The 14,122-nt window shown below is 40.0% G+C and overlaps 1 protein-coding gene across 5 annotated transcripts in view; it reads right to left on the bottom strand.

Annotated features, from left to right (window-relative positions):
* LOC111564555 (transcription factor 4) overlaps positions 1–14,122 on the bottom strand; it is a 291,882-nt gene that overhangs the window by 130,548 nt on the left and 147,212 nt on the right. Inside the window, exon 1 of one of the 5 annotated variants that reach the window (XM_023264205.3) lies at positions 1,692–1,839. The exons of the other annotated variants lie outside the window; for them this stretch is intronic. Within the exon in view, the coding sequence (XP_023119973.1) occupies positions 1,692–1,697 (6 nt within the window). The 5' untranslated portion in view covers positions 1,698–1,839. Of the gene's footprint in view, positions 1–1,691; positions 1,840–14,122 lie in introns of those variants that run through there. 5 annotated transcript variants of the gene reach the window in all.

Below are 14,122 nucleotides of genomic sequence, written 5' to 3'. Positions count from 1 at the left end.
GACAAATATGAAAGTTCATGTCTGCAAATATTAAAAGAAGATGATTTATTAGAATAAAAAAGTAATATTTCATGCATTTATTACATTAAACTCCAATTTAGCTCTTATTTGTTGATGCATGTGTGCATCAGCACTAAGTTACTACCTTAATTAGATCGTAATACTAGTTAGTGCAGAAAGTAAGTTAAAATAACAATTCGTATGTCAATTAATTGACAAATATGGAAGCTTATGTCAGCCAATAGCAAAATAAATTAATTTTTAGTAAATGAAACTGCCATATTTTATGCATATATTACATAAAACTCAAAGTTAGCTCATATTTGTTTATGCATATGGGCATCTGCACTGCATTACTACCTTAAAAAGCAAATAATACTAGTTAGTTAGTACAGGAAGTGATTTAAAGTAATAGTTTGTATATTAATGAATTGACAAATATGGAAATTAATGGCTTAATTGAACAGAAATGCCATATTTTATGCATATATTATGTAAAACTCAAATTGAGCTCTTAGTATTATTACCTTAATTAGCATGTAATACGAGTCAGTGGAGGAATTTAAGTAAATAATCATTTATATATTAGTGCATTGATATTATATGGAAGTTTATGTCTGCCAATATTAAAATATAATGATATTTTATACATATATTATGCAAAAAACTCCAATTTAGCTCATTTTTCATGCAAATTTGCATCTTCACTGCACTACTACCTTAATTAGCTTGTGACACTAGTTAGTCAGTGAAGGAAGAAAGTTAAAGTAATAGTTTGTATGTAATAGTCAGATATGGAAATTAAAGATTTAATTGAATGAAAATGCACCATTTTATGCATGTGTTATAGAAAACTCAAATCAAACTGTTAGTATTACTACCTTAAATAGCACATAATACTAGTTAACGGAGTAAGTAATTGTTTGTATAGTAGTGTATTGACATTATATGGAAGTCTATGTCTGACAATATTAAGATTAAGAGAATTTGCAGGAAGTACATTAAATTAATAGTTTGTATATTAATGGATTGACATATGTCTTCCAATATTAAAATGAAACAATTTAATTGAATAATTTATGCATATATTATGTAAAACTCAAATTTCCCTCATATTTGTTTGTGCATCTGTGGAATATTACTACCTTAAAAAGCAAATAATACTAGTTAGTTAGTACAGAAAGTAAGCTAAAGTTAAAGTTTGTATATTATTGGACTGACACATATTGAAGTTCATGTCTGCCAATATTGAAATGACATGATTTCATTGAATAAAAATGTCAGATTTTATTATAAAAATCTAATTTAGCTCTTATTTTGTCATGCATATTTGCTGTATTACTACCTTAAATAGGAAGTAGTACTAGTTTGAATTTGCAGGAAGTACATTAAATCAATAGCTTGTTTATAAATGGATTGACAGATATGGAAGTTGATATCTTCCAATATTAAAATGAAATGATTTCATTAAATAATTTATGCATGTATTCTATGAAACTCAAATTCTACCTGCTCTGTTGTATTAATTTAGTCCAGATAGACGTCTGTCTGTGCAGCACAGGCACTAAGACTAAAAACAGAAACACAATGAATTAAATAAAGATCTGCCCTTTGGTTCTGGTTCTAAATCCTACCTGCGACGCCTCAAACCGAGCTGATAAGCACAAATGGAGGTTAGTGAAGGAGTTTACCTCCATGAGGTGGACCTCATGCTGCTCGGCGTTCAGACGTTTGCCCCAGACTCTAACTTCTCCTCTCGGCCGGGACGTTTCCACCTCCTCCGCGGCCGCCGACTCTGTTTACGGCTCAGACTTAGCAAACCGCTCACACATTGTCCCGCTAATTAAGTTCAATGATTTCGGCAGCAACAAGTGGCGTCTGGGGCCGACGGGGAGAGGAGAGAAACTCAGCAACAAAAGAGGAGGACGGAGGAGAGAGAGGGCCTTTCTTTCTTTTCTTTTCTTTTCGAAAAGTTTCACAAAAAGTTAGCGAGGAGGGAAGAGGTGAAAAAGAACCTGCTGCAACCCTCCCCCACTTCCCTTTAAACAGACTCCACCGTTACTCCGTTTATTTTTTTCCTTTCTCCCCCTCCCCAGCTTTCTCGTTGAGTAATTAGTGTGCAGTGTATTTAAAGCAGAGAGTGTGTTTAGAGTAGGGGGGGTCTAATCTGAATTCTGATCAGCCATTCCCGTCCTCTCCGTGGCTGAAAACAAGAGTTAGCTTGGCGCTGCCGGGCCAAGGAAGGCTTTTCTCATGCTAAGCAGGGCCTAAGTAGGCCAATTACAGGGCCAGCCTCGGTCTCAGAGCCATTCTGCTGCTTAAAACAAAAGGGCCCTTGTCTTAAATAAAGTCAGTGGCGCACCGAGGAGGGAGAGGGAGTCAGACACAAAGGCTCGCAGTCACACAACCATCCAGTCATCCCCTCCGTCCGTCCATCCGTCCGACCGACCGGCCGGGTGTGTTTCAGTGTGTGCACGCCGTCGGGGGGTAAAAGGAGGTTCCCACTAAAACAAAAAAGGGCTCTCATTGATTGTGGTTCTTTCTTTTCTGCTCCTCTTTTCTTTTCTCAAGCATCGAGCCGGGCCTGGACGGTCGCCCCAGCAACTGGACGAGCCGGAGGAGACGGGAAAATGCAAGTCTGTCTGTCTGAACGTGGACTTCTTTCTGGTAATCTGACTTGTGTCCAAATGTGCACCCTGGTGTACGGAAAGTCGCGCCGGATTGAGGAACATTTCAGTGGCACTTACAACACAAGTCGGACAGTAACGGACAGCACTTGGAGTTGTGTGAAAATGATTGAAGCAACAATATTTGTTCAAAAATATCACCCTGTGCAGGCCTACCCCTTAACTTCAGACAGATGAGAGTTATAATTTAATGTGTTGCTCCCAGCTGTTTAGGATCATTTCCTGTGACGTGACTGAGTGATGTTTTGGTTTCACTTTTAACATGGCACAAATTGGACCATAATGGACAATACCTGGAGCTGTGTGAAATGATTTAAGAGAGAGTTCTTTCACATTTCAGCAACAATATTTATAGTTGTAAAGTATGACTACTTTATTTTACATTAATTTGTTGTTTCCAGTTGTTTAGGACCATTTCCTTTGATGTGACTGAGCAACATTTCAGTGTAACTTTTAACATGCCACAAGTCGGACAGTAATGGACAGCACTTGGAGCTGCATGAAGTGATTTAAAGGAGAGTTCTTTCACATTTCAGCAACGATATTCATTCAAAAATATCACCCTGTGCAGGCCTACTTGTCCTGACTTTGGACAGATGAAAGTCGCAATGACTCGTGGAAATCCGCTCGAGAGACCGTTTGTGACTTTATACTCCATGCTGCATCTGCTCCCAAACTGCAGGGGGCAGTGTACTGTAAACACACGTCTACCTGGTCTACTCTAGTATTAAACTAGAGTAGAAGAAGTTCGCCATTGTTTACACCACTTACAACATGGCACTTTACTGAATACAAGCATTTCAGCAGTTAGTTTTAGTTTCACGCCATGAATTGTTCATAACCCGGTTACCACGGTGATCTCTGTGTGATGAATCATATAAATGCCTGTATTTCTGAACTTCTGCTGCCAGGAGCTCTTGTTTTTCCAACAGCTTTCCACTTGTCTCCATTCCACTTGTCTCCATCCGCACAGTTAGAAAAAAACGCAGAAATTTTCCACTTGAGAAGGGCTGTGTGAGGGGGCGTGGCTGCTAAAATGACGTAATTTGTCCGCACGGAACTCACGGATGCAGCAAGCAAAATACACACTTTAATCCTCATTAGGGTCATGGGGGGCTGCAGTCTATCCCAGCTGACTTAGGGTGAAGGCAGGGGACACCTGGACAGGTAACCGTTTATCACAGGACTACACATATAGGTGAGTCTTGACTTACATCAGAATTCCACATGTGATTTTCACCGTAAGTCGGAACTCACATATGTACATAAGTATATATAGGGTTCAGGTATAGGCCTTTTATCGGCGATGAGCATCGAGACAGTTGTGCGATTTAGGTCAAGCAACCGGCCGATGTTCGTCGATGTTTCGCATTTTTCCAAGCATTTTATTCTATCTAATTTCACTACCATGGAGATAGCTTTCCTTTTCTTTGAAGCATCAGCAGAGTCTGACATATGCTTAGGAACCATGATGAAGGGCAAAAAGTAAAAAAAAAAAATAGCACAAACGAAAGAAAGCAAATGTGGCACAATCCAATGCATCATACAACCGTCGAATGTAAACAAAGCCGTCTTCCTTGTGTAGCGCCGCGTGATGACGTATTCATCCGCTCTGCTCACCAACTAGTTCCTGCGCAAAATTTGTTTTAACATCGCAAATGCCGTACTTCAGAATGATGGAACAAGACTTTCTTTATAAATTTATGGGAGACGGCAATGACGCCACGAAACGCCCTAAGTTGAGGATACCGTAAACCGAGGACCTACTGTACAGACAAACAATCACACTCACATTCACACCTATGGATAATTTAGAGTTACCAATTAACCTCAGCATGTTTTTGGGCTGTGTGAGGAAGCCGGAGAAAACCCACGCATGCACAGGGAGAACATGCAAACTCCATGCAGAAAGATCCCAGGAAGGCCGGGATGCAAACTGGGGATCTTCTAGCTGCAAGGTGACAGTGCTAACCACCAAGCCACTGTGCAGTCCTATCAAAATATTCTATCATCGTGTATTATTCTACCCCCAGAGGTTGCTTGAGGCTGCTTCTACGAGCGTATTTCATTCTGGACCACAGTGTTGAATCAAACAACCAACTAGACCATTAAAACGGTGAGCTCTGCTGTTTTTGTAGCATGATTTAAAAACTCCTGAAATGACACCGTGCCCAGGAAATGTCTTGGACCGATCAGCCTTTTTTGATGCGATTGTTGACATTTGGAAGGTGCTTACGACCTGCAGTTACCCACAACTCCCTGCTCCGAGTAGATCCTTGGGGATTTACGTGCATCTTCACAGTATTATTACTATTCAGGCCTCGTGATAATCGTCACTCCTCCTCGCTTCTGCTTTACTTTCCACATTATGGTGTTTTCTCTCTGTCTTTATCTCAGCCCCACATATACGGAGGTCTGTTTCTCATAGAGCTGACTGGGCTCCGGTACCCAGCTGCTCGCAGAGACGATATTAACTAAGATAGATTGCCGGGGAGGGAGAGGGCGACGCAAAGATGTACAGAAAGAGAAACCACACTAACGTGCAGAAATGGAAACAGAAGATGAGCAAAAGGCCGAAGAGAGCAGAATAAAGTCGTGTTTGCATGGTCGCCTTGCTCCGACATTTCCTGTGAAACACAAGACGCCGTGAGTGTTTTCAGTCGCCTCTCCTCAATCCCGACCCCTCTGTCCTCGAGTGACTGAAAAAGCAAAACGCTCACATGTCATCAATTTCCACAAACGGTGAGAGACGAACGGCGAGAGAGAGGGAGGGAGGCAGGAAGAAGTCATTAATTACCAGGAAGTGCTGGCGAGGCAGCGGCGCACCTGTACGCCAGCTGACACAAACACACACATGTAGGCACACATTTAACGCACACACACACACACACACACACACAATCCTGAGGGAGTGAAGCCTTGAGGCTGCTGCAGACGGCGAAAAAACAGCGGAGACAACCGGGATAAAACCGGACAAAACTGTAACGCACACGTGCAGCGCTGCCAGTTCGCCGTTCGCTCTATTATCAGAATCACAATCAGAATCTGAAATATGTTTATTGATCCCTGAGGGGCTGATGTTGTAGCCGTTCTGATTTAAACTCTTAGAAGTTTCAGACGTGGAAAAATGATAAGATAAACATGAGTAGAAAGTAGAAGTATAAAATGTAAAAATGCACATCGTACTACATAAAGTATAAATAATATTAATGAAATACATTAAAGGCTTTAAAAAGTAGAAGACATAGAAACAGGTGAGAAAACACAACAACAACAACAACGCCCAGAAAACATGTTCACCCCCCTTGGAAGTTTTCCCCTTTTAATGGTTGTCAGTATTGAACCATAAATAATTACTTATATATTTGGCAAAAAAATTACTAAAAAAAGTCTCTTCATGTCAAAGTTTTGTCTGTTAATTAAATAACAGTTGAAAGTTTTCCCTATTAAATGCTTCAATTAGTGGAAGACATGGAAACCGTTTAGAAAATACAAATACAACGTCTAGAAAACGTATTCACCTCCCTTGGAAGTTTTGCCATTTTATTGCTTTTCAACATTGACCCTTCAGCTCAGTATTTAGTAGCTGCCACCACCATGCTTCACATCATGATGCAGCCACCACCATGCTTCACATCATGATGCTGCCACCACCATGCTTCACATCATGATGCTGCCACCACCATGCTTCACATCATGATGCTGCCACCACCATGCTTCACATCATGATGCAGCCACCACCATGCTTCACGTCATGATGCTGCCACCACCATGCTTCACATCATGATGCTGCCACCACCATGCTTCACATCATGATGCTGCCACCACCATGCTTCATGTCATGATGCTGCCACCACCATGCTTCACATCATGATGCTGCCACCACCATGCTTCACATCATGATGCTACCTTCACCATGCTTCATGTCATGATGCTGCCACCACCATGCTTCACATCATGATGCTGCCACCACCGTGCTTCACATCATGATGCTGCCACCACCGTGCTTCACATCATGATGCTGCCACCACCGTGCTTCACATCATGATGCTGCCACCACCATGCTTCACATCATGATGCTGCCACCACCATGCTTCATGTCATGATGCTGCCACCACCGTGCTTCACATCATGATGCTGCCACCACCATGCTTCACATCATGATGCTGCCACCACCATGCTTCTCGTAATGATGTGCAGTGTTTGGTGCCAAATAAAGCATCTTGTCTGACAGCCAAAGAAATTCAATTTTGATCTCATTAGACTAAAGAATCTTCTTCCAGTTGACTTTACAGTCTTCCACATATATTTAGTTTTAATACATTTTGTGTAACTATGCCTCTAATGTGTTGTTCTTTTTATTTGCAAAGTCAAAAAAAGTCAAGTGACATGGATGCAGGTCAAGTGAAAAAGGCAAAAAAAAAAAAAATGTGGCCATCTAGCAACTTTACAGCCTCTAATATTAAAAAAAAACAAACAAAAAAAAAACATTTTGTGCTGTGGACCATTTAGTTTTTACAAATTTCAGAAGGAGACTGTATGGGGGCATTTATTCTTTCATAAATAAAAGAAGCATTTCTGCAGAGCTTCAGCATTATTAGTAAGCTTCTCCAATAAGTTAATTTCTTAATGTGACGAATCGTTCCATCTGCAGGATACGATAGAACGATTTTAAAAGGACAAAAATGCTATTTTTTCTTCAAGTCAGTGGTTGACTGCCTCAGGCTGAGTGTTAGCGAATCCTTCAGCTCTTCATCTCTGTTCAAAGAGTTGCAAAGTGAAGTGGATGTTGGTTCTGGAAGTGGATTTCCCATCTGTAACCCCATTTCAAGAGTTATAAAAAAAAAAATTATTAAGGGATATAAACACACAGATGTAATGATGTGATGATATGTTATGGCCACCAGTTTTAATTAGTTCAGTTTTGCTTCTGAGAAATCACATTAGTCTGTCATTTTGGCATGGACAGGCCTGAGTACCGGAGTTGTGACTGTCGGATGCTGTTGCTATGGAGTCGGAGACCTTTTCACAGCAGACATTTTGATTTGTCACAGCTGGGAAAGCACAGGTGGAATTACTGACGGCTTGGCTGCATTAACCAATTAATCCCTCGGCTGTGTTTTGATTTCCACCTGAAGAAAACACCCTCAGATTTAGCCAGAAACAGCTTCAATACCATAAAGACAAATTAAACGTCGTTGGACTCCATAGATCAGAGACACTTGATGGAACTTTGAAATACAGTAAGTCTGCCAGAGTGAGGTTTGTAGTACTTCTATCTACTCCAAACTGTACCTGCCTGATAACAGTGTGTAAATAACGCAGATGTTATTGAACCTGTTGTAAAAATTCTGCAACTTTACCAAACTAACGCAGCAGAAATGAAGCACAGCAAATGCTACGTCGCACACAAACCCAGTAGAACCTCTTTAAGGACTATCTTCAGGGTAGTAGAAAGTACCTACTCCAGGGTAGGTACTTCTGAACAGGTATTTGAGAAGTACTGCATCTCAACACTGATTAGATAAATTCAAAGACAGCAACAAGTTCTATTTTTTCTGAGCTCTCGATGTCCTCATTAAGTCTGTTTCTTTCTATCATCGCCAACAACAATATAAAATTTCAGACCAACATAACAAACCTCCGTTGTTCTGTTTCAACCCAGTCTACACAAAATTACGTTCCTTTACAACTAAACTACATTTTGGATCATATTTGTTTGTAAGGAACCAAAAATAGCATATCTTTGCCATTTATTGTACTGCCTCTGTGGCTTCTTTTCATCCAACCAGTCATACATTAGATGTGATGGGATGCAATGAAAAAGTCGTATTTGAAAACAAACCAGGACATTTTCTGAACTCTAACCAAGCTTCCAACATGAAAAACTGTCTAGCAAAGTGCGACATTTTCCTAAACTCAACCAGACAGTGACAGAAAACCGAAAGTAAACGACAGAAAACTAAACTTAATTCAGACGCCAGTGACGCAAACTCCAGCCTAATGGTTGAAAGAAGAAACCGGCTGCCTTTCAGACGACATGGCAGATTGTAAATTTAAAAAAAAACAAAAGTTCCCGTCAAAATGTACCACACTGTTTTATGCTCAGAAAATTGGTTGTCTTTCCCACCACATGTTAACATCTTAAAGGCTACAAAGTTGGTTTATTTCAAAATTCAAAGTTCCCTTCCAAACATATTTGAGAATGCAGTTTAATTGTATGGGAACAGAATTTGGTTGTCTTTTTCCAACATGCTTAACGAGATGGGGTTACATCCAGTATTTACTATAGGCCTTGGTGCACTGGGAATAAACATCATGGTTGACGCTGTTAAATCTCACACCAGGGCTGATTTGGTTTCTGCAGTGAAAAGTTATTTATTGTCTTCAAATAGTTCCTCTTTTCCTACTGAGAACTTTATATACGGTACCAGAAATCCTGCTTTCTGTAGCATCTGCCTCAATAAGTCAAATACCATGAAGCTGAAATGGTAAATATATGACTTTTGAGCAAGAAACGGTTAGGACATTTAGCTTTAATGTCGTTCACAAAGACAAACTGTGTGTTTTACCAGCCAGCTACACGCAGCCTATCCAGCCAATCACGTCGCAGAACCGTCGGGACAACACTAAACCCCGTCGAAACGGCCAATCGTTCTCCCCGAAACACCTGCTGCTTTATGTGTGCGTTTAGACTTTAGATGTCAGAGCAGCAAAAAGAAAAAACCTCGGGGACAGATCGCAGCAAAAAACTCATCTGCAGTGGAAGCAGCGAGGGATCCACTCGCCGATGACAACTTCCTCCATCTTCCAAGTGCCGCCACCGCACAGCCGATAACACACACTTCACTCTCTCACACACACACACACACACACACACACACACACACACACACACACACACACACGAAGCAGTTCAAAGCATTTCTCCTTAATTAGCGTTCAACGCTTGGCTTGACAAATAAATAGCGATCATTTAAGAACACTTAGAGAGGAATCAGACAGCACATTACACCTCACAATATCTGGCAGCTTCCTGAACGCAATTAGGATGAAGGGGGAGGAGGGCTGAGGATAAAGTGGGGAGCGGGGGGAGGAAGGAGGGAGGTAGGAGATGGTAGTGAGGAAGTAGAGAGAGGTGGAAAGGACGAAGGTAAAACTGGGGAGATGAGGAAGGGAAAAGCCAAAAGAGAAGGGAAAAGTTACAAGGGAAGGAACTAATAAGCAATGAATGGGGTGGAGGGTTGAGGATAAAATGGGGAGAGGGAGGGAGGAAGGAGGGAGGTAAAGAGATGGTAGTGAGGAGGTAGAGAAAGGTGGGAAGGATGGAGGTAAAACTGGGGAGTCCAATAAGGAAGTTTAATGAAAGGAGAGGAAGGGAAAAGCCAAAAGAGAAAGGAAAAGTTACAAGGGAAGGAACTCATAAGAAATGAATGGGGGTGGAAGGGACGATAAAATGGAAAAAAAGTTGATGTGGAGGTAAGTAAGGCCAGTGAAACCTTCTTAAGCCTCATTCTCAGATTTGTAGTAAAAGGCAAGTTTCTCTCAAAAATTTGTTACCAAACAGTGGAAATACTTTGTGGAGTTTTGAGTCTTGCTGTCAGAAATCAGTAGACAAACATAGCAGTGGTTGTTTTAGAGGACTTGATGCAATTAGCAGTTGTCAGAGAATTTATTAGAGTTTTATATTACAGCCCAACATAGACTTGACAAAATTAGGTTCTTATGCAACATAACTGCAATTCTGTGTTGAAGGAAACATATTTTCTGCAGTACATTTGTTTACAACGTATCAGCATGTCTTTGCTATTGATTTTACTGCTTTTCAGCCAACCAATCATATATTAGGTGGACTTGTCAACCTGGTAACCTAGAAAACAGAGGAAAAGCTCCAAATATGTAGGAAAAGTGTCTTATTTTAAATAAAATTAGGGTATTTTTCCAAAGTAAATTTGGTGCTGAACCTTAACCAAGCTTCTAGCATAAAAGTATCTAAAAAAAAATATGGTATTTTGATAAACACAACTATGTTGTTTTTGGGTCTGAACCAAAGCAGGAAGTGAGTGAAATACCTGTTCTTCTTGTTTATGCCACATTCTAGTCTTTATGCCTCCTAACGTGGACTTCAAAAATTATGTTTAAATTTAAAAAATCTAATTCCCTTCGAAATGTACTTGACGATGCAGTTTAGTAGTATCGGAATGTCATTTTTCTTGAGACCGAATTGGGGAGGAAAGAAACCAGAGAACTGTGGAATGAAGTATAAGAACAGACAAGTAAATATAGAAAATAACAGAGGAAAAAAGAAAAAGGATGAAGATCAAAATGGATGAAGAAAAAAGGAAGGAAAAGAATAAAGGGAAGGAAGCACATGACACAGAAGAAGACGACGACAGGAGAAAGTCAAGAAGATGGAAAAAGAAGGGAATAAAAGGAAGGTTAGGAAGGGGAAGAAGGAAAAGGAAGTGTGGTATAAAGAAGGTGAGGTCAGATATAACAAGATGGCGAGGAAGAAGAAAGAATGAGAAGAATCATAGAGGAATCACGGGGAGGAGAGCGGAAGTGAATAAATGATAGATGGAGCGACAGATTTATATTTAGAGATGAAAAGAGAGATGAAAAGAGGATGAAAAATAGGCTTCCCCGTGGTGCCATCTTGAACCAATCACTCCCATCATGCCTCAGCTCCAGCTGTCTTTACTTTGTAGTTCTGGAGACGTTTTAGTCGATAAAACCGGCAGCAAACAGAGAGTAGAGGCAAAGTGGACGCTCCAATTTCAGATCAAACACATCAGGACGTGGAGGGAGGACGACAAGAATCAAACAAAAGATGCTAATCTTTACAGTCAGAGCTGCAGTTCCACTAATGTCCACCAGAGGCTGCTTCAAGAAAACCGTGAATTGAATTGGAAAAACGCAGGAATCTGAGAATTCAGTCGTTTATTTTAACACGCAATTCAATTTGCATCTTTAACTCGGCATTTTAGTAGAGATTTTTGCATTACCAGTCCATTGAGAAGAAATTAGGCCCTAATTCAGCACACTCGGCTGATTTTCTATGGCATATTTTGCACCATGAAACATTGCGCATACTGTTTTTTTCCACTATATTCATCCTGCATGTCCTTCGTCCACTGTACTTTGTATCTAACATTAAAAGTAACATTATGTTAACATATAAGTAACACTATCTCATTTATAAAATCCTTCCGTCATTCGTTTTAGGGATTGGTACACTGATTGACTTGTGACAAATCTGAAAAAAAAACATTTTTTAAATTTGCATTTTTTTATGCTCAAATAAACATGTTTTCACTGGTTTATCTGTGTGCATGCTAACTGTAAGACATATCCTTTGTGGAAAATCTCAAAACACCATGAAAAATTGCACTGACATGTAAAAGTAAATGTACAGCTGAGTTCAATAAATATGATAAATGTAAGAAATAACAGGCTAAATAGGTATATTGGTAATCTAATAAATGCAAAATGTCACAAACTATAATGTATAAACCTTATATGATAAAATCTAATGATGGATTTAACCGATTTTTTTCACATTGATGTATTTTTTTCTGAAAAAGTAACAGCGTTTCTGCAAAAGTTCACTTTATTTTGAAAAGCTAATATGCATTTTAAAGGTAGGGGTGCGTATTTTTTTGCAGTTACATCTAATAAGCTCAGTGTGGAAATGAGGACGTTTTAAGCAAAAAAAAAAAAAAAAAAAAAAAAAAAAAAAAGAGAGAGAAGGTTCTTTCAACTTTTAAAGCCGTACATAAACCTGTTTGAAGTGTCCGAGGCCTGGGTTGCATTTCTCCCTCATTTAAAGGAAGTTCAAGGCCCGTAGGATCCAGGAAGTTGTTGCTTCATCTGTCACAGATAAGAATCCCAAAGAAGAAGTTCTGCAGAACCAAACTCTGATGAAGGAGACGCACATGAAAAAGATCAGCTGGCTTTTCCACATCTCACGGATCAAGACTGGATTCCTTCAGCGTGCACGTGTGTGTGTGTGTGTGTGTGTGTGTGTGTGTGTGTGTGTGTGTGTGTGTGTGTGTGTGTGTGTGTGTGTGTCAGCTCTGTAGTGTAGATGTGACAGCTCAGTTCTGTTCTGTGTCTGTTACCAGCTGTTGTACCTCACTCGCAATTTCAGAGTGTGTTGTCGTGCATGTATGTGTGTGTGTGTGTGTGTGTGTGTGTGTGTGTGTACTGTTTGATGTCGGACACATCAGAGGGTTGAAAGGGTTAACGTCACTGACACAGATCCAGAGGAGCTCCCCGGTTTGTCTCCGTCCCGATGCCTGACGAAAACTCGTTAAATAAGCAGAGTCGACCGCTGCACAGTAAATCAGATCATTTAACCGTTTTCACAACCAAATAACCCTCTACTAAAAAAACACACCAAGCAGCATCCTAATGCCTTGTTTGTTTTTTTTTTTAAATGCAGGCGGAAATTTGTATGTTACAGCAGCTCGATGCAGAAGAGTCAAAGGAAGGAACAGGACAAGAGAAACTAAAGCAAAATAAAGCTAAAGACTACGTGTTCCTTTGTGCTTCCATCTAATTGTCAGATGAATTTGAATTTTGAAAAGTAGAAAACAACAACTAAAAACTAATTAAGTTAATTCCCATTCACTACTGGGAGCATTGTGGGTGTTTCTCTACCAAAGGGCCACCATGACAGAGACTTCTATACCGGTTAATGACTTCCAGTTAGCGCTAATGTGTTGAAAATGGCCCCAGTTAAACAGGACAGCTCTGTTGTTGGTGTTCGAGGTCATAAATGGATTCATCGACTGAAAATGCCCACTGTACTTGATTTTTTTCAAATATTACTTGACTATTGATTGGCAACTTGGCCGAATATCGGTTATGAAAATTGTCTAGCGTTTCTGTTGCCTCTGTAAACTACAGACAAGATCAGATATAAGTGAGGATAAGCTAAGTTAAGACAAACTGAGATAAGATAGGCTAAGATAACATAAGCTAAGAAAGGCTGAGCCAAGCTAGGCTAAGATAAGCTAAGACAAAGTGAGATAACCTAGGAAAGGCTCCGCTAAAATAAGCTAGGCTAAGATAAACAAAGACAAACTAAGATAACCTAGGCCAAGCTAGGCTAAAATAAGCTAAGCTAAGACAAACTAAGACAAATTGAGATAAGCTAGGCCAAGTAACGCTAAAATAAGCTAGGGCAAGATAAGCTAAGACAAACTGAGATAAGCCAAGGAAAGCTAGGTTAGGACAAGCTAGGCGGTTAAGATAAGTAAAGACAAATTAAGATAAGCTACGCTAAAATAAGCTAAGACAAACTGAGATAAGATAGGCTAAGCTAATATAAGCCAAGATAACCTGGGCCAAGCTAGGTTAAAATAAGCTAGGCTAAAATAAGCTAAGACAAATTGAGATAATCTAGGCCAAGCTATGCTAAAATAAGCTAG

The sequence above is a fragment of the Amphiprion ocellaris genome, chromosome 17 (genome assembly GCF_022539595.1).
Source record: "Amphiprion ocellaris isolate individual 3 ecotype Okinawa chromosome 17, ASM2253959v1, whole genome shotgun sequence".
Lineage (NCBI taxonomy): Eukaryota > Metazoa > Chordata > Actinopteri > Pomacentridae > Amphiprion > Amphiprion ocellaris.
This window is presented reverse-complemented; position numbering and strand designations above follow the sequence as displayed.